Source organism: Dreissena polymorpha, chromosome 7 (genome assembly GCF_020536995.1).
Source record: "Dreissena polymorpha isolate Duluth1 chromosome 7, UMN_Dpol_1.0, whole genome shotgun sequence".
NCBI lineage: Eukaryota > Metazoa > Mollusca > Bivalvia > Myida > Dreissenidae > Dreissena > Dreissena polymorpha.
The window spans coordinates 40,067,854-40,089,651 of NC_068361.1; the positions used below are offsets into that span (position 1 = coordinate 40,067,854).

General features: G+C 35.5%; 1 protein-coding gene across 11 annotated transcripts; it reads right to left on the reverse strand.

Moving 5' to 3' along the window:
• Window positions 1–202: 202 nt before the first annotated feature.
• Window positions 203–12,980, reverse strand: LOC127837765 (uncharacterized). 11 transcript variants are annotated; one of them, XM_052365129.1, is made up of 6 exons: window positions 10,969–11,076; window positions 10,045–10,114; window positions 8,189–9,333; window positions 5,094–5,147; window positions 2,123–2,206; window positions 203–1,658 (listed from the first exon to the last, which is right to left on the reverse strand). In XM_052365129.1, the coding sequence occupies exons 5-6, from the start codon at window positions 2,177–2,179 to the stop codon at window positions 315–317; spliced, it is 1,401 nt and encodes a 466-aa protein (XP_052221089.1). In that variant the 5' UTR covers window positions 2,180–2,206; window positions 5,094–5,147; window positions 8,189–9,333; window positions 10,045–10,114; window positions 10,969–11,076; the 3' UTR covers window positions 203–314. The 11 variants fall into 11 exon arrangements, with proteins under 11 accessions (XP_052221089.1, XP_052221090.1, XP_052221088.1 ...); XM_052365130.1 differs by having other exon boundaries at window positions 4,074–5,147; XM_052365128.1 differs by having other exon boundaries at window positions 2,123–5,147; window positions 8,189–8,363; window positions 9,192–9,333; window positions 10,969–11,075.
• Between the last annotated feature and the right edge of the window lie 8,818 nt (window positions 12,981–21,798).

A 21,798-nucleotide genomic window follows, 5' to 3' on the forward strand; every position in this document is an offset into this window, starting at 1 on the left:
TATTTTAGAAGAAGGTAATGATAGTCGTCTTTAATGACGTTCGCGATAATAACTCCGCATTTTCATCCCGAAGCATGCGCATTACAAGCAAACGCTTGCATTCGTAACATCGCTTTTCCACACGTACTCATGCGCAGAGAGCTAGCTGTCCTATTCAGCCATAACAATCCCAAACAATCCGTTTTCACCACAAGAATATCCCTAAAAATCACTAGAGTGGATTGTTAGAGATTTGCGGAACAAAATCCCCAACCCTACTGTATTGAACATATACTATGTTCTGTTAACAAACATATAATCGACAATGTACATTTTCAAAGTTCGTCCATTAATACTCTGTATATTAAACGGAAAACCAAATATACAATTGGTAAATCTGGTCCTTCTTCCGAACACTCCAAGACCTCACGCAATATCTCCACCATACGCCTTAATAATCCATTTCGAACGATTGGACCTAACACATTACCACCGATGTGTGGGGTAACACTTTTCAACATTTCTAGCACAATAATCTCCAGTTCGATTCTTCTCGCGTAAAACCAGAACAAAGGCTCCGGGTGGGAGATAATGGTTTGTCGTACCTTTGGCAACCTGCGTATTATATATGGTCCTTCATCAATCATGTCTGTGAGTGTTGCTATCCATGTTCGGTTCTGCATATCGGTCATTGCAGTGGCTGCCATTAGGTTCCTCTCTGGGAGCATATAGTATGGCAGTTGTTTTTGGGACAGTGCAGTTCTTACCTCAAGTAGTGATTCACGCACCCAGAAAAACAGACTCCTCTCATGAAATACTGACTGTGGGTTGTTCTCCGCCAACCATAAGATAATATTTTTCAACATGTACGATGTAATTTCTTTATGTTGTGGTTTGAGTACATGTTTCGCAATCATTTTAAGCAAAACGTATAATTTAAGTTGTGTGTCGTTAAGATTACTCATCAATTCTGTCTCACCTGTGTTGAAACAAATCCTCCATTCAATATGCTTATTTTCGCTATTTTTAAAGCCAACAGGAGTAAGAAATGCTTCCATTGATACGACCTTTTCCACAATATTTGGTGGCGGCCAATGTCGAGATCTTGCTGCCCATTTCTGGAGCAAGCTAGGACAATGGCAACGTAGCGCAGGTACTAATTCAAAGATTGAGTGTCCAAAACTGATTGGCAGTGACGGCCCCGAACGTTGATTAAAAAAGGGTTCTCGAACAAAGAAGTATTGACCCATTCTTAGTATATCTATAATCGCGTCACTGCTTAAAAGAACTCTTCCATATGCATTTTCGCACAATGCTAACAATAGGATTAACGGGAAACCTCGCTCAAGCAGAAGTATGCAGTGTCCCGGGTAACATATCTGTGTATCCATTCTAAACACGGATATGTTTTCTGGAATTGAGTTTACGTCACAACCGGCTTCTAGGCATTCGACATTATTTATCACAAGTAAGACGTCCCTATCACTTTCAAGAAAACGAGAAAGCCCCTCTGCCTTACTTCCGACTGTAATCCATTCGAAAGTGTTAAAGCTCCAAAATTCCTCACAGAGTCTGTCCAACTCCTTATAGCAATCCCGTCGTTTTTGTCTAAGCTCCTGCCCATAACCCAGGGTGTTTAACAAATTGCTCATTTCAACAGATGCATCTTCAATATTCAACTAAAAAGAAGTAAACACACATTAAATGGTGTATGAATAATTAATTATTTTACATATGCAAACAAAAAATTATTTATCTTAAAAAATAAGTCTGTAGTATTGTGATTGCTTACGCACAAAAATGTTAAGAGCTCAGTTATCAAACATATGCTTAATTGACAATTTCATTTTTTTTTCGCTTAATAATGTGTTATATTTTCCAAAATAAGCTCGAAACAAGAACACACAGAGTTATTTCATTTTTTTGTAATTTTAGTGTTTGTTTCACAAATATTAATATATCGTATATAATGTAACATATAGCATGATGTTGTAGGTTTGAGCAATGTCATTAATACTGAAATTGCTTCATTAACCTTCCGCAGTATCGGGAGTCTACAAATCGATGGAAATGGTTTTTAATGGCAGTTTTCATTGAATAACGCATGATGTTTGCTATTGAAAGATAGATGTGTGTTTCTTACCATAATTCGATCGCTGTGTACGAGGTTACAACCCGCCATTATGTCAGTTCTTAGCATTTAAGACTGCTCAGCGCCTTCTGCCATCTGTATGTAACACAATTTATGCACATATTTGAGTGACGAAATATTTTTCGAAGGGTTAGTTGTTATTAATTTTTTCAGTTTACGGTAAACGTATGTCAAATGAATTTACGATAATTAAATAATTCAATGGTCAAATATTTAACTCACAGCGACCGAGCAATGAAACTTATATGTTTACGATAACCACATGCATTTACGTCCAAATATTTTAAAATACTATGACACAAGTATGTAGTCTATATATATATGTCATTTTTGTTTGCATACACTATTATAAGTTTACACGCAACTATTAAATCGTTAAACTGGTTACACATTCCCCCCCCCTTTGAAAATGACATCCCGTCATAGTCATAATGTATATATATCCAGTTGTTAATTCTGTCCATTGTCAACATATTTAACAAATTATTAGAGCTACATAATTCGCACTTAATATTCAAATATTTGTTCACAATACATACAGATAAAACCTGAAAAACAAAAAATCAGTAAATTATTTGATAATGAATACAGATGCAGCAAATATATACTGTTCTATCTGCAACAAATCGACAATTCATTCAAACATTACTGTTTAATACAGCATCGCAATAATAATTAAATTACTCCTCCTTCTCTGAGAGAATTGTGTCATCACAAACATCTCAAATTCATCAAAAAATTACATTGATACAAATTGTCATAGAACTTTACTTCGTGATAGCAATTACTATCGTTCTTGCGATTTCACACTCCATACTCTTAAAAATTCCTGAAGACATTTATACTTCTTAAGCATGAAATATGTTACCAATTGGTCTGTTAATGGAACTTAACATATAAAAATCATCATATTTAGCTGGTAATTTTCTTTGCCGTTCCGATTTTCCTACAGGCTATAGAGGTAATTGTCTTCTCTTTCTTGGCGCTGTAATATTGCAATCTTGTTCTTGAACTGCAGTGTCCTGAGTCATGTTCTGCTCTGCTGTGCCTACTCATGGTTTTGTGGATCCATTCCCAGCCTCTGAGATACCTTCAACCCTTTAATTTTTTTCCTCCGCCTCACCCGTACTCGTATCAGATTCTCCCGCCGGATGGCCATTTTCAATCGCATATTCCTCCCTCTCTGTCACACTCACTTCTTCTCTAGCGGGTATGGACTGACTTTGTACAATATCATTCGAGTCCATTCTTCTGTTGCTACTCCTCTCCTTGAGTCTGTTGGCGTCCCCACATATACTAGTTCTGGGAACATGTTTTTTAAACTCGAACAATCATCATCGACGGTCTATCTGACGGTCTATTTTCTTCATTTATAAATCCACGTCCGGATGCATTCTTATCTATTCTTTAAGAAATCCCCGCTTGCTCAATCACCAACTGTTTACTCTCACTGTTCACATCTTCCTGAGTTTTTACTGGAAATAAATGATTCCTGTGTAAAGTTTTATGTGTTACCATTTTCTAAGCCTTTCAGCCTGAATACCGGGATATTTTCTCGCGATTGTTCTGTTATGACATATAGTTCTTCTTCATTTTTGTCAGCAAGTTTATGTTTTCCTTCACCATGATCCATAACTATAAACAGGACATGATCTCCTTTTTCAACCTTGGCTCCTCTTACTTTAAAGTCATATGAATGTTTTTGCTTTTCCTTTGCCTTCGAAATATACCTTTCTACAATTTCTCTTGTCATTTTTCAAATCTTGAATATATTTCTGACTAGTCTTATTATATGATTGTTCTTGTGATCTGTCAAATTTAGCATTAATGGGTAATTTAGGTTTTCTTCAAAACATCAACTCGAAAGGTGAATATTTAGTTGATTTATGCGGCGTGCAGTTTTTGGAAAATACTAATAAGTGAATATATTTCTGCAAGTTACCTTTCTGTTTGTTTTCCAAAGTTCCAAGCATTTCTAGTAGAGTTCTATTAAACTTTTCTGGTCCGGCATTTCCCTGGGGATGATATACAGATGTATGTGTTTTTTTTTCCATTTTGGTGATATAACATAGCTCTTTGATTAAATTTGATTCAAAATTGATCAGAATTGAGTGCTGTTTGGATACCGTAATGGATAATAAAATTGTTGAAGAAAGCTTTCTGCTGTTGTCTTAGCTGTCCGGTTCCTGGTCGAAATAGCTAGTGTGTACTTTGTAAAGTGGTCTGTAATTACTAATATGCTGTTGTATCCTCCTTTTGATGGTTCCTATGACGGATAATCAAACACACGAACTCTAGTGGGTAGGTTGTGTGTACGTTTACAAGTGGTGCTCTTGTGTTAGTTGCTGTTTTCCTTCTTAAACTTCTGTCACACTTAGACATGTATTGCTCTACTTCTAATGACACTCCGGGCCAAACAGAAATCGTTCTCCGATCAGTTTCAACGTTCGTTTCTTTCCCGGATGTCCAACTACTTAATGAAGACCTATCAAAATATCAGCTTTATACATTTCAGGGATAACTAATTGTTCTATATGTACGCCTTTAACTTGAATATCTCTGAACAAACTACCTCTTTTGATCTTCAAATGTAAAGAATTCTTCTTCATGTTAATGTCTTGTTTTCTATATATTTGTTTGGGAAGCATCTTATCTATTTCTGCTATTCTGCATTTTTTCGACAGTAGGGTCAGATCTCTGTGCTCTCCGAAGTTAACGCATTTCTATATGTGCCAATGGTTGTCCGAAATTGTCCGCTATGTCTATTACATTCAAAGAAAGACATGGCAAAGTCTCAAAATGACATTCAATACATTGAAGGGCATTGCGTATAGCTTAACCTATATTATTATCAATTACTACATGATTGTTAGGGTTTGTATCTTTTCCTTGTGGTTATCTACTTAAAGCATCAGCATCTGTGTTTTTCACGCCTGGTCTGTAACATATATCAAAATCATACTCTGCAAGTGCTGCTGCCCATCTAAGATTCTTTGACCTGTGACATCTAGTTTAGCTGAAGATAAAATATAAGTTAGTGGATTATTATCTGTGAACACTGTAAAATGACAATGTTATAAATATTCTGAAAATGTCTCTTTAATGGCCCACTTCAATATTCAATATTCTAGTTAAAAGGCGGAATAATTCCTTTCTGACTTTTTTAGTTGTCGGCTGGCATATGCTATTACACTTTTCCTTTTGTCATCTTGTTATTTGTAATATATTGCTCCTATTCCTTGTGTTGACGCATCTGCATAAAGTTCTCAAAGGTTTCTCAAAATCAGGATAAACTAAAATGGGTGGAGATGTATGTATTACTTTCAATTTCTTAAAGATAAGCTGGTTTTTGTTTGTCCATGTCCATTCTTTGGCATTTGTCTTTTGTAGTGATTTTTTACCTGTGGGGTGTGGACTTATTTATGTAAGATGTTTAGTAATTTTACTGAAATCTTTAGTAAAACTTCTATAGTAACCTGCAAATGCTAAGAAAGAATGCAGTTCACTAGGTTTATGAGGTGTTGGCCAATATCTTCCCAATCTTCCCGGGATCAGTTTCTACTCATTCGATGCAATCTATGTGAACTTAAGAGTTAACACGTTGTTTTAAATATAGACATTTTTCAGGACACAGTTTAAAGTTACACTCCTGCAAACTAGAAGGAACCAAAGAACTTATTCTAACCGTTCTAAATGTTCGGACACGGTGCGGCTGAAAATAAACAGGTGATCTAAAAAATAACACAAATTTTCATATTAAAATCACCTAAACACTCCTGCATTAGTCTTTGATAAATATCGGGGCTGTTAAGCAAACCAAAAGCCATTGTGTTAAATTCAAAGAAACCGAGTGGTTCCACTGTAAATCCTGTGCATTCATTGTGTTCTTCTTGAAATTCTACTTGGTGATATCCTGCTTTCATATCTACGGTTGTAAAGTACTTGGCCCGTTCTAAGCAGTCAAACATTTATTCTGTTCTTGGTAAGGCAATGAATTATTGATTGTTCTGTCATTTAACATACGGTAGTCCACATAAAGTCTCAGTTTTCCATTCTTCTTTCTTTCTATGACTATGTTGGATGAAAAGGGAGTTTTAGATGGTGTAATGATGTTGCAGGCTAGTAGTTGTTCTATATGTTGTCTCACTTAATTGATCATTCTTGTGTCTCGGAATTCTTGTGTCTCTGTTTAAATGGCCTTTCATCATGCAAATCTTTTTGGTGTTTAATTGAGTTACAGTTTCCAATATCTGTGCCGCTCGTAGAGAAAATAATCCTGTGTTTCATTAACAAATCATTGAAGGCCTGTTTTTGTTCAGAATCTAAAATGTTATCTTCATCAATGCTGAGTTCCTTTACTATATTTTTTCTTTTGATGTCTTGAACTTTTTCCTCTAATCTGTCAACAACTGCTGCTGTAACTTCTACTGGTTTTAACTCACATAGTATAGCCGTTGGTGCCAAACATACTGTGTTGTTAGATAGATTGGTCAATGTGACGGTTAAACTCTTCTTCCCATACATTACTAATGCTGGATTGACTTCTACATTATTGGGTAGACTACTCTCTGCACATTCCTAAATAAGAGCTGATGTGACTGGATAATCCATTTGTTATCTGTGTGGGCTTGTACTGTCACGGTTTCATTTGGTTTTATGATCACTTGATGTGGCACTCCGTTTCTGACGATAGCTATACAGTTGTTGTTGTGCTTTAATTTCCTTTTTATGTATACTATGTTACTAAAACATAAATACCATGGTTTATGAAGATCAGCTTTCTGCAAGAACCTCTATTCCTTTACATTAATTAAGAAGTTCAGATAAAATATTAGTTCCTAAAATAATCGGTGTTCTTGCTTAATAAGATGACTTTTAGATTTTGGAATACCTTTAACAGTGAAATCTACTTCAATGAAGCCTAAGTAGTGCAATGCACATTATACATGTAGAATTTCATTAAACGGCTGTAACTTGATATCTTGAAAGTTTTTGGTATAGAATGAGTTAGAAATCGCACTAACACAGCTGCCTGTATTTAATAGTGCTTGGGTTTCAATGTTGTTGATGGTGACGCGTGCTTCGTTGGATTCACCTACTAATTTGGGACCTCTAGATGAAGTGCCCGCATTTGATCCTAAATAAGAGCACTTAATCTTTTAAATGTATGTTTCCATTCTGCATATCATTGGGGAAGTCTCTTGCAATATGTCCTCAATCACCACGTGCATAACATGGTCCTCTCAAATAATAACTACCCAGTGGTCTGGTAGGTCTATACATTCCTCTTCCTCCCTTTTTTAGTGGTGGTTGTTGAAATCTGCCTCTTCTTTTACCTCTGCCTACATAATAGTTTTGATTGTTCTTTCCTTTCTGAATGTCTTCTATCTCCCTATTCAAATCATGAACCATAGCCGTTAATTCGTTAATTTCTGACTTCTCTTCTTTTTCTGTCTTCTGGGCAACATAGCAGGTCCTTTTCTTGTCTGCTGTTTGAAGATCTTGTTCTAGTCTTCTTAACTTGATCTTCAATCTATCGTAATCATCAATAGTGTCATACTTGTACTGGGCGATGTGTTTCAAGTCTAATTTCAACCCCTGGAATATAACTTGTTTCAAGATCTGATCATATCCTCGTTTGATTGCTTTCAATTATATGGCTCGGGCATAGAGATCTTCTAGTCTTGAAGCATATGGAGTCACTTCTTCTGCGCCTTGGGTACACGAATAAAACTTTCGCATCACAGACTCCTGGGATTCGATGTGACCATTAGTGCTCTCAAGCTTCTTCAGCACTTTGTGAAGAGATGCACCTGGTCCTAATCGGCGTAAAATATCACCTGCTGTACCTTTCATTTAACTTCGAAGTCCCAGCATAATTTGCTTCTCTGTAAATGTTCCTTTTGTCGTAAGTGCTGGTATTTCGTATCTAAAGGCATCCAAGGTTGCTTCACCTTTGTTGTCTTCTCCAGAGAATGATGAAAGTTTCGGGAAATGGTAGGTCCCTATTTCTGGATAACTTTGAAATCCTGGCATTGAATACTTAAATGGACTCACCCTAGGTTTCCTCTCTTCGTCTATTTTCTTTGTCAGTCGTCTCACTGTCTGAGGATCCATGTTTAAATCTTTTAGGGCATCTAGCAGCCTCTGTTCCTTTACTGTTAATGGACGCTCTTGTTCACCTCCACCACTTGATAGTCCAATCTTATACGAGTCATCCTCTTGCTGTGACCTACTAGCCATTATTTGTTAATATAATAACTACACATTAAAACAGACTTTTATATAAAATGATACTTTTATAATCAATACAAAACGGTGACAAATTACCAAAATTATTTTTTGGAAACATGCAAATCCAAAATTGTAAAACAAGTTAGAAATTAAATTAATATTCACACCATTTACAGCACGTAGGAAAACTAATTTAGCAATTCAGCTGCTAAACTGCAAAATAAAACACTTAATGAGTTATAAACTTTCTATACTTCCAGAAAATAACATCTCAAGGTCGAATAGTTGTTGTCAACAATTTCCTGACAAGGTCAAACTTAACGTGTCAACAATGAACTGTCAAGTAACCCCCCCCCCCAACGAAAAATACCAAGTAAGTGTAGCATTCAGCACGATTGAAAATGAACTTGCTGTTAAATAAATATTTGTGTCATTTGAATGCTGGTCACCTCCTCTGGACAATCAACACTTCTGAAATAAAACTAGTTGGCCACTGAAAAGTACTGCAATAACGAAAACAAATAAAATATATCCTGTTTTTTATGTTTTCAATATGATGGAAATATTATGAAGTATTTAAGAATAGTAAAGTTGCTTTAAAGAAACCTCTACCGAGGTATACGTATTAAAATTTCCTTAAAAAAAAGGTATCATGCAATTATTACTATGACTTCCCCAGTATATTTAAACAATTGCATTTATGAACAACGTTTCAAAACAACAACGAATTATTTACAGAACACTAACCACAAAGGATTATTTACAATTTAATAAAGAAATTCAACTGCAATTTAATAAATATTGGCCTTCCATTATTGGTACTCACAAATACAGGTTAAACAGTTTTCTCATGCACTCGGCCACTAGACTACAATGTAAATGTCACATGCTCCACAGTCACTTTGCAGGCACTGATGTTCCACTCGATGAATTTACCACTCGCTCCCAATGATCGCTCGGAATGCCACCTGAAGTATCCACAGTACACTCCAACTGCTCAACTGGCAACCGATGATATACACTTACTTTTAAGCTGTACATCCTCTTAAAAACTAAAAATTGTCCACATTCTTCAACGATTCTCAAAACTTATTTATTAAAATTAATGTTCAGTTCTTTAACTCAGAGAAACTTTAAGAAATGTTATCTCCTAAAATTAACCACGTTGGGAGCCATTTGTGGCTTGTTACTCTGTTATTAATATTATATTCTTAATACAAAATCCATATTTAAAACACCATGTGGGTTCTTACATGTTTAATACGTTTCTCTCTATAATTCATAATAATAAGCATATAATTATTAATCAGTCTTTAAGAACAAATAATGTAACCAAGCGAAGCCAAAGCTTCTCAAAGCCGTCGCAACGTTTCTCGCATAACTGCCACAAAACTGTCTAAGCCTTGAAATAACAATTTACAGATATTCTAAAATGATATTAATAAAGAAAGATTATCAATCACGAAAAAAGATGTTATCATAAATATCTATATAAATATACAGCTGATCACATGCATACCTTGTGGCCGTCAATATATGACATCTGCTATATTGTAGCAAAATATCACGACAACTTATCATAGATCAAACAGGCATTACAATTATAATGCGAAGCATCCAAATAATACAACATACAATTCTGAACATTATTTAGAATTTTTTTCAACAACATAACATACCAATTGTAGATTGGCCTCCTATGACAGCTTATGACTGAACCTGGTCTACAGATAAAACCCAGTGCGGTTACTGCAATATTAATCCATACGTGCATGCAAGTAGTAAAGAAAGTGTAATGACTGTTAAAGCCTCTGATCTTGACATGAAATGCATGTTAAGCAATACATATAGATGCAATTTCAAAGTTTGCAAAATTGTCATTTAATCTATAGCCTAGTGAGCAAGTAATTTATTATTTTTCAAACGGTACGCTTTTAAAACCGAAAGTAGGATTTCTATACGTATACGTCAATTTCGACACACTCGATTATTTTTAAGTATTTAAGCGCATAAAAGACAGGTTTCTTACTTGTAACCACCAGATACCTCCTAATTGGCATAGATAAAATTAAATCTATAGGCTTATTAGCAAGCATTTTATTACTTTTCAAACGGTACTGCTTTTAAACAACCGAAAGTAGGATTTCTATACGTATACGTCCATTTCGACAAACGCGATTATTTTTAAGTTTTCAAGCGCAAAAAAAGACGGATTTGTACCTTGTAACCGCCAGATATATTCTAATTGACATAGATAAAATTCAATATATATCCTAGTTAGCAAGTAATTGATTATTTTTTAAACGTTACCGCTTTTCAAACCGAAAGTAAGATTTCTAAACGTATACTTCCATTCGACAAACGCGATTATTTTTAAGTTTTAAAGCTCACAAAAGACGGATTGCTACCTTGTAACCACCAGACATATTCTAATTGGCATAGATAAATTATGTGTGTTATTTATACTTAAATTTACTATGCCAAATAAGTTGTGTGGCTTTAAACAACCAAATTTGTCAACGTCATACTGACAAAGACACTTCTAAATTGCCTTCTAGCCTAACATCCTAATAAAACATTGACATAGTTAAAATACAACATACCTTAATGGAAACTGAATAAAATTAAAGAATTACTACTGCGACCAATAATGTACGCCTTCTTTTCCGCAAATCTTGATAAACGCTGTGCTTGCTTAATATATACTCAATACAGGGTTACACGCAACTATTCAAATGTTAAACCAGTTACATAATACATATATATTATGTAAAGGATCTTTCATAATGCCCCGCATGAATATTATACGCGATTTATTAACATATATAACATTTCTTACACGTTTATACATATATAATTAGGAAAATTAATATAACGAATTACAAAGTGTGTTTTAATTACACTACTACTACAACTACAACTACTACAACTTCTACTACTACTACTACTAATACTACTACTACTACTACTACTACTACTACTACTTCTACTACTACTACTACTACTACTACTACTACTACTACTACTACTACTACTACTACTACTACTACTACTACTACTACTACTACTACTACTACTACTACTACTACTACTACTACTACTTTTGCTACTGCTGCTGTTGCTGCTGCTACTACTACTACTTTTTCTACTACTACTACTTGTACTACTACTACTACTAACACTTCTACTACTACTACTACTACTACTACTACTACTACTACTACTACTACTTCTACAACTACTTATTCTATTTGTACTACTACTACTACTACTACTACTACTACTACTACTACTACTACTACTACTACTACTACTACTACTACTACTACTACTACTACTACTACTACTGCTGCTACAACTTCTTCTTCTTTTACTACTACTTCTAGTACTACTACTACAATTACTACTACTACTACTACTACTACTACTACTACCACTACTACTACTACTACTACTACTACTACTACTAGTACTACTACTACTACTACTACTACTACTACTACTACTACTACTACTACTTCTACTACTACTACTACTACTACTACTACTACTACTACTACTACTGCTACTACTACTACTACTACTACTACTACTACTACTACTACTGCTACTACTACTACTACTACTACTTCTACTACTACTACTACTACTACTACTACTACTACTATTACTAGTACTACTACTACTACTACCACTATTACTACTACTACTAGTAGTAGTACTACTACTACTACTACTACTACTACTACTACTTCTACTACTACTACTACTACTACTACTACTACTACTACTACTACTACTACTTACTACTACTACTACTACTACTACTACTACTACTAGAACAAAAGAAACACAACTGTCAGTTATTTTGAGAAACAACGAAACGAAACTAAAACAGTATCAACTGCATCTTTTCCTTTATCGAGGATCTTTAGATATATCTTAAAAACTGACAAATATATTAAATTTATATCTGAAACAAAAAAAAAGTATTTACCTGATGAATTCAAATGTAGATTTATCCTTTCAACATTTATAAACGTTCATAGAATTTAGAGTACGAAACGGATTGTCTGGCTGGATTCGGCACCTAAATCAATCGAACTTTTTATATTTTATCATTTAAGTTCAAGTGGTAGCTCTCGACTAAATTCGGAAGTTGCAAAGCCTTATGAAATTAATAATTTGTATAACAAGTCTGTATTTATCGTTTGCACGTTCTTATTTTCAATAATCAATAGTTTAAATTTACTCAAGTCCTACTTCTCTTATCTTGTTTTTCTTGTTTTTCCTGAACCTTGTATAAACGACTGATCGAAAAATGTAATAGGCAAAAGGAAATATTTGAACATTTGAACATGAGTAAGAACAAATAGTGTCATACCGTATCGTTAAATATACATGTCTATAGTTGTGTTATCTATCTTCAAGATCATTTACCACATAAGTCTTTACGATAAATATGTATTGTCATTCGCGGCTTTATATTATCTACTATGATGGCGTTTCAGTGAATATAAATAAAAGTTTTAAAAAGTCGAGATTCGATGTAAATATTTACCATGTTGTACATGTTGCACAAGCATCAAAAGAGTGGCACGTGCCCAAAAATTCAGGAACAGCACAAAGCACAAACTTATACAAAGAAATGAGCAATTTAACAAGAAAGCTGGTCACTTTCATAATGAAAAATACCCCCTTCCGGACGCCGTATTTTTTCAATATCTAGAACGTTGATTTCATGTGGACTCCAACTGAAGTCTAATATAATAGATATATTTACTAATGTGCAGCCCCGTTATCGAAAGTGGGCATGCGAATGGCAGTGCCTCATGTATTTGTATTTTATTAAATACAAGTCCCCTACCACTAATGATATAATGCGCCTGAATAGTGTTCCCGGAGAACACATTTTCTGCAATATATAAGTCGTAATTTGACGTATTGTTACGAACGTCTTCATGGTCCATTACTTTCCAATAGTATTCATTAATTCCGATTTGTTTCATCATAAAATAATAATGTACTGATTTTCGCGTCTTTATTAAGTTACAGCACATATTATTTCGCAATACGCACGCTTTAATGCGTGGAACTTGACAGACGACAGAAGAAAATTCGAGTTCTCACTTAAAAAACGGTTTTACACGGCGTACATGGATATTGAATGATTTACGCTGAAGATGTGTAAAAAGGGACTTATAGCGGCAAATAATATCAGGTGGTTGAAGAAATACTGTATAAATCAGTTCTATAAATGGACATGAGGAAAAATACATATACTGGAATTAAATTCTACCGCGTATAATTGGTAAGGTAATTGTTTTCAAAATTGACGCCATAAGAAATGCATTGCTCACCATTTGCATATTCATAAGTAATGATTATTAACAGTATATGTACACTAATTGTTTACAGTAAACAGGTTTCATGATGATGTCCGACATCGTCTTTAATGTACTATCTACCGGTTTACCGACGTCAATCAAACATAATAGTCGCCAGTTAACCCCGCCCTGCAAAAGCATGCTTGTAACCGATTGGGCGGTGATCTTCACATTTTGCGACTGTAAAGTTACCTGAGAATTTTTCGTGACGCAGATGTGGGACCATACATGACTGGAATGTGGCTTCAATATTCGCTTGCATGTCATGATATCTCGTATCAGTCGATAATCTATTACCGCATATTGCGTTTCAGGCAGCTAAGCGCATAAATAGGTACTATGTGCTCTTTTAAAGTGGAGAATATTGATACATTAGACTGAGTTCAATGCTAAAAAACATATCACTGGATGCCTAAATAATCTAAAGAGAAAGCAGCTATGACGATTAAAATTTAACAAGAAATACAGGGAATACATTATGATGGATGCAAAACAAAACAAAGAGAACAAAACACGGGGGCGGGTGCCAAATATGGAGTTTTACGGAGCTGATGCCTATCGCCTGATGCCTAAAAAGAAGTTATATTGACAGACAATTGAAAGAGAAGCAGACGCCATATATTCGACCTAACACATCTTGTCTACATAACAACAGGAAGCACGTTAACAAAATGTTTAAATTTGATTGACAAAAGCGAATCAGTGCATCATGCAATGTTTGACTTATAGTATGATTAAAAGTGGGATGTGATGTCAAGTCAACATTATAACAAATACTTGTTTTAATAGTGAGCATTTGTCCCCTTAATTGCTTACCTGAGTGAAAGTGATACAAAAAAAATCGTACATTTTCCCCCATGACCTTGCTTTAAAATGCCGAAAACCAGTTTATAATTTGGTGTTCATATTACCAGTAGAAACATATACTCTTTACAATTTTTACGAAGATTGATTTACACATGTACCTCATAGAATGAACAAATAATTTTAAGTTTTTTTTCTATGATTAAAATGTATAAATCACTTGTATCCTCTCTTCATCTTATTTACACTATATCTTGATATCAGGATATATATTAGGAACATTTTTTTTATCAAGAATGATCCATAACATGCACGTTTAGGTTAAAACTATTAAATAAACCTTACATTCCTCTAAAGCCTAATACTTCATTAGTCATTATCGAGTTTGCATATGGGGTAGAAAAAGAAATTGATGTATTGTGTTAGGTCCAATATGAGGGGGCAAACCTGGTCGTTTGGCTGACTACATATCCATTACGCCACAGCAACATTAAAAAGTATAATTGTTGTGATACAATGTCTACCCAAATTCGACAAATAATGTATTTATATAAGAGACCCGATGGGCGCCCATACACGGCACTGTTTATGCAAGACCAAATAATAAAATAACCGTTTATTTATAAGTTGTGTTTCATATTACCTTCTCATACATGACGAATCCTCTAATGGTGTCTCTATCTAAGATGTGTCTGATCATTATCGCTTATTCCAATGCAGAACATAGTCACGTTGAGACAAATCAGGAAAAAGCGTCTTACAGGTTCACAGCTGACATCACATAGATCCTTATCGTGTTTTCATAATACCGCTTTAGGAACACCGTGACGGGGCATAGGTGCAATATTTGTGCATGACAATAAGTGGACGCCTATTGCCCACGCATTACTCAGCTTTGCGAAACATGCGACGCCGATGTTTTGATTGTCACTTGTCAATTTTTATTCTAGATTTTATAATTATAACAATTTCGTTTGAATCTCAATAACAAGTTATAATCATATAATACATTATAAACCTGTTTAATTTTTGTTTAATATATAAATCAGTAACTATTAAATTAGCGAATAAGAATTGTCGTTCTTTACATACTTAACACGCACACAAGAACGTTTGAGTAGTAATGCGCAATCTATGAAATCTAGCATTTCAATTCTCAGTTAAATCTTTGAAATAATCTCCATGTGGTTCTTGATAAGTCTGTTTAAATCATGTGCACCGATAGTATTGCGGCGATCGTGAGACGAATTTACTTTGCAATATATTTGTAGAATGTGATGTACAGTCAGCAATCCTCGATTTGTTTCACTTTATACCCAAACCAGGGCATCCCGTTTTGGTTCTGCAGATTCCATGCACTATGCCGTAAAATCAGGCGTAATAACATAAGCCAATCTAATTTCGTTTGTTAATAGTACTTTTGATAAGCATGCGTCCATTTATGATATCACACCGTAAAAATTAAACAACGTTAATAAATATTTGACTGTGTTGCATTCGTGGTTATATTTTTATAAAAATGTGTTATTACAATTTTCTTTGTAAAATACAAATACGAAACAGCGGCCTCCCACATCCCTATTATTCCATTTGTTAACAACATGAAAAAGATCAAGTGAACAATCATGAACAATTTCATGACTTCTTGTATCCTATACTAAATACAATAAATATCTAATATTCTACCTGGGGAATAATAACATGCAATACATGGTACATGCGAACAATAATATCTATATGCTAGTTTATTTATTTATTGTCAGTTTTATAACAAAATTGTTATAATAAAAATGATGACATAACATTTTAATTTTGGTTTTGGGCAAATAGTGGTTTGTTGATCCAGGTTAAATGTATGAAAACTCATAAATTGTGTATAGGTATATGGAGCATTCATATATTTATTATATATCTAACCAGTTACATTTGTCTTTGCAATATACTCTAGGAAAAGAGAAACAAATCACAAGAAATACAAACTTTACTGTTCATGTGGACTACCCAAACATAAGAACATATTTCCCATGAGATATGAATAAACGTTAGTTTCCTACTCGTATACTGGTATTCATGCTGAATCGGGATTACTGAAACATGTTAATAACAAAAATACGGTTATATCAAACGCGTTCAGAAACATTTTCCCAAAGTAAAGACAACTATTAAATGAAAAACATGTACAACTACTTGAGCAAACTATAATTGTAATATTATTTGCAAATACTTGTAGTGCAGCTAAAACTTCATGATCGTATAATATATATTCAATGACATGAGTCTGTTCATATTTGTTAAACAAAACTGTAACTTTAATATTGTGAATAGATACATTATTAACATAATTGCAGTTTATTCTTCTTTGGCGTTGTAATGTGTTGCTAATAAAAACTTGAAAATGTGCTTTTTTGCAGGCTAAACACTTGGAGTCTTTTCTAACGCAACACTTTTCAAACATATATCTCAGTAATGAATTAAGATTTTGATTTAAAATTGCACATATATATACTCTTTATTTCCACTTCTCAGTGATTTTGAGACATGCAATATAAACAAGCAACAAATATACATTCACATATATGAATATAGAATCAAGTACTATTTACATAAACCATAATTTACATATGAATATTATATATAAAGAGATCCACAAGACGTCTGTTTGTTTTAAAGCACATTACAGTTAATTTTACGTAACACACATATGAATGAAGTTACATATACTCCTGGTTGTCTCGTCATCGAGGGTGTTTGCCGCTGATAGCAACAGTGTCACCATATCATATGAGTTTGTATTGGGTAGAATGTTACACGCTCGTTAGGATTGTCAGTCTATAGTCTATTAATCTTTGACACGAGGCGATGGCATGAGTGTCGCTGTCTAGGGTTATGTGACCACAGTGTCTGCAATTGTTTTCGGAAGGCTGTTCCCGCGTGTTTACTAGGACACGCACAGCTGCCGAGGCTTCCGATGTTTCGCGAGGTGTCCTCGCCGCGTTCCAGATGCGGGTGGCCCTGATGTGAGGATGGACGACACTAAATCGCGCAAATTCTGGGTTCCCTGTGACGCGCACTGTCCACAGCTCCGTGTGATAGTTGCGGATCGCATTGTTTACAATACGTTTCCACATCAGTTTAGGAGGGATAATACTGGAATCGCGATAAACTGAATAATGGTTCAAAAGGCTATACTTTTCCATTACTGAGTAAATGTCTGGTATAAACCCTTGCTGTGATGATTTGCCCCGGATATTAAAAAGCGCAAGTCGGTACTCAAATAGTTGTTTTGTGAGATATTTACTGTTCATACAACAAAGTTTATGGAAGAACATCAGTTTTCTTGAGTCAATTTTTGCAATTATTGGTAGCCAACCGATTAAGCTTAATGACATGTCAGTTCTTGTGCGCGTTGGCAAATTTTGACACATTTTTGCTGCAAATCTCAGAAACCTTTCTAGTGTAAGGACATCATAGTTCGTCAGTGATGCCCAGAGTTCCGAACCGTACAGTGCTGTGGGGATGGATACCTTATCCACGATGTTGGCCATTTTTAGCGGATTAATGTCGAATCTGCTTTCCTTTATTGTCATTAGGAAATACACCGATGATCGACCTTTCCGTATTCGTTCGTCAACTGCGTGTGACGACTTCAGCGATCTGTGAAGCTTTATTCCTACGTGTTTTGTTGATTCTGCGGGGAGCAGTATTTTATTGTAGATTTTAACTGTAGTCTGTGGCAAGACTCTACTCTTTCCACAGACCATATACATGCATTTGTCTTCATTAAGTCTATATCCCCATGTGTTCGCATATCTCGTTACAATATTTAGCTGGCGCTGCAATGATTTAGCACTGCTTGAAATGAGCGTGAGATCGTCTGCTAGGGTTGGATTTCCGGTTTGTAGGTGGCCAACGGTGGTTCCATATCCAGATGACTCCAGATCACACAAAAGCTTGTCTATAAATAGGAGGTACAGCCAAGTTGATAAGACCCCGCCTTGTCTGATTCCCTGTCGCACCGAAAATGGCATTGAAAGTACCCCGTTAACGCAAACTGCGCTTTTTATGTCCGTGTAGCAATATATTAACGTCCGCAGCGTTGTTCCTTTTATTCCAAATTCTAGTAGTTTTAAAAATAATGCGTTGTGAAGGACGTTGTCAAATGCACCGGAAGTGCCCAGCAGTGCCACGTGCGAGGAGGAGTCGTATTCCATATTGGAATATATACATTCCTGTAAGTTGAACGACACGGTGATCGAACCCAGTTCTTTTTGGTAGGCGTTCTGTTGAAGGTTCGGAAATGTTTTCTCATTGTCGATGCACCACTTGCTTATTCTTGAATGGAGAAGTTTTTCAAAGAGTTTGTATAAAACCGGAAGTAGTGTGATAGGGCGATAGCTGCTGCTTTTAGTTTTCGGTTTCCCTTCCTTGAGAATTGGGATGATTATTCCAATCTTGCATCCAGATGGAACATACGTCGCTTGTAACATCAGAGTGAACAGTGTTTTGATGTAATGGAGCAGACAATCCCCGCCATGTATTAGGTGCTCGCTAACTAGTTTGTCGTGTCCAGGTGCTTTTTTCAATTTAAGCGTTTTCACTATTTCCGCAATTTCATTAATTGAAACGTCCTTGGCTAGGCACTTATCTTTCGAAATGTCATTTGATTGCAAGAATATTTGTATTTTATTGTCCAATTCAGCATGAAGATAGGTATTATGAACGTTTGAGTATTTAGGAGTAAACACGTCTTCATAATATGAACTGAAGGTACTTGTAATGTCATTTGGGTTTCGTAGGGTACCACTGCCGCTTTCTATTTCATTTATAGTCTCTTTTGTTTTATTTTGTTTCAAGCGAACCATTCTCCAAAAAGTACGCATGTCCATGCTATCGGCAGCCGTGTTTAGTTCACTGTAGAACAGTTCATTTGTATCGGCTATGGCTTTCTTTTGTAAATTAATAAATTTTCGTTTTGAATCCTTGTATTGTTAAAAGTACGGATTGTTTCTGCCGGGTAACTTTCCATTTTCGATCCAATGTTTTCTCGCTCGGCGTTGTTCATTGTGGGCTTCCTTTACAGAGCTATTCCAATACGGTTGAGCGTTTTTGTTAAATTTGCTTTTTGGCAAAGCTTGAGATGCACTTTTCATACATTTGACTATATGCTCGTACAGATTTTCAATGTCTGTCGAATGTGGTTGTAGCTGGGATGTATTAATGCACGAGAGATATGCTTTTAATAGTTCTTCATAGTTGTTTAAATTCAAACGGGTACATTTATTCCATGCAATTACATCATCACTTTTAATGTCAAAGTTTGTGACAGGTATTTTCAGCACAGTTTTTATAGGGAAGTGGTCCGACACTGAGCAACAGTCTTCGGTTACTATGTTATTGTAGTTTATGATATCAGTTTGCCAATCACCAATTATCACATAGTCCAGTGTTTTCTGCGTTGGTTTAAATGTAAAGTCGCGTTTGCTCATTGTTTTTAAAGCCGTTAATTTGTTTTTGATCAGAAATTCTCGTAATCGTGTGGAACGTTGATCCGTACCTATCGCATTATCACTCGTGATATCGGCATTCATGTCACCGCATATGAGAATGATACCTTCGTTGGAAAACCGATTTACGAGTCCTTGCAAACAATCTATGTATTCAATATACTCTTCAATTTCGTAATTCACAGGCGGCATATATACTGCAAACACAAAGATTGGTAATGATTTTTCAGTACATATTTTCACTCCGCATATATTTTTGTGTTCAGTTAAGCTGATGGTTTTGGTGGAGAAGGACAATGTATTTTTAAATAATATTCCGATTCCCCCTTTGCCGCATCTAGATAGTGGGGTCACTTCCGTTTCGCAGATGGAGTGTGCCGTGTAGTTTGCATGAATTGTTTCAAGGAAGTGTTGAGATTTTTTCATCAGCTTGTGTTCAGTCACGATTGCAATATCTACACTGTGTTTATCAAGGAGGTGGCTGAGGCTGCCTGCCGATATGATGCCGCGGACGTTCCATGTGAGAACATTGCATGAATGAGTTGTCGATTGTATTACAGACATTGTTTGGGTATCGGTGGAGGCAATTGAATGTTTGCGTCATATGCACTATTCTGCATTTTGGTTTCCGTATGGAGTAATGCGTTCCATTTTTGTTCTGAGTACCAGCGTCTACAATAAATGTTTTTCGGCCAGAAGTCTTTTTTCTCTATTCGTTGCCAATCGTTATGATAGAATGATATTTTAGCAGCTGAAGTTCCGCGGTTAGTGTTTATTAATTTGAGTTTCTCGGGTTCAACTCCTTTTTCAGTCAGGAAAGCTTTTATGCCAGCGTAGATCGAATTTTCTGAGATGCCACCAATGTAGTAACGGCGTGCGTGGATTGGGCGAACACTTTGGAATATCGGTTTTCCAGGTTTTCTTTATTGGCGCCACGTGTGTATGGTTTTGAGCTGTGTTCACTATGCATATTGTTATTGTCGACTGCGAGTGGAAAATTGTTCGATACCTTTGGTTTTGTCACAATATTCGTTTGATAAGGTAAAACATTTTCATCTGTTGTATCTTGTACACATAATGTGGTGTATTGGTTATATTGTCTACTGACAATCACAGGTATAGCATGTCCCTTCGGCGGTGATAATTTCACCATATCTGCGTAAGTTTGCTTTTGCTTGTTAGCTTGCGTGTGGTCGCTTTCGAGTGGTATTTGTACTGGACAGGAAATGTTTCGTTCTGCGATATCAGAATGAGTGGTTCCTTCTGTTTTTGACAACGTCGGGGATATGGTTGGCTTCTTATTGAATGAACGTGTATGTTGCTCTATTTCTTGTCGAAGTGTAGCCATTTCATTTTTCAACGTTTGTATTATGTTCACGTGATAAGTCGTTGTACGGTTGGATGCTTCGGCGAGATTTCGGCAGTACTGCTTCATTTCAATCAATTCTAATGATAATTGATTTGTGAGCTCAAGGTCCTTAAGTCGCATTTGTTTCATTTTCCACGATTGTTTGTTGCAAAATAGTGTGCTTAGATTGTAGCGACGCTATTTCCGTTTGCATATGCATTTGAGCCGTGTCGGTCGTACATGTACTCATTTTACTAAGTTGCGTTTGCGTTTTTTTCAGTGTGTCGTTCAGCATTTTTGGGTCATTGTTTTCGATGAATTGTTGGAGAGCATAACATTCGTTTGCATATTTTGTATGGCTTTTCTCTTGATCGGTTGTTCGTCTTTGCA

Bases quoted from the DNA above. Each gene is read 5' to 3' on its own strand.
- LOC127837765 (XM_052365123.1), bottom strand. From the start codon at position 2,179: ATGCTAAGAACTGACATAATGGCGGGTTGTAACCTCGTACACAGCGAT. The intron at 1,659-2,122 runs GTAAGAAACACA...ACTTCTTTTTAG, and splicing joins TACACAGCGATCGAATTATG to TTGAATATTGAAGATGCATC.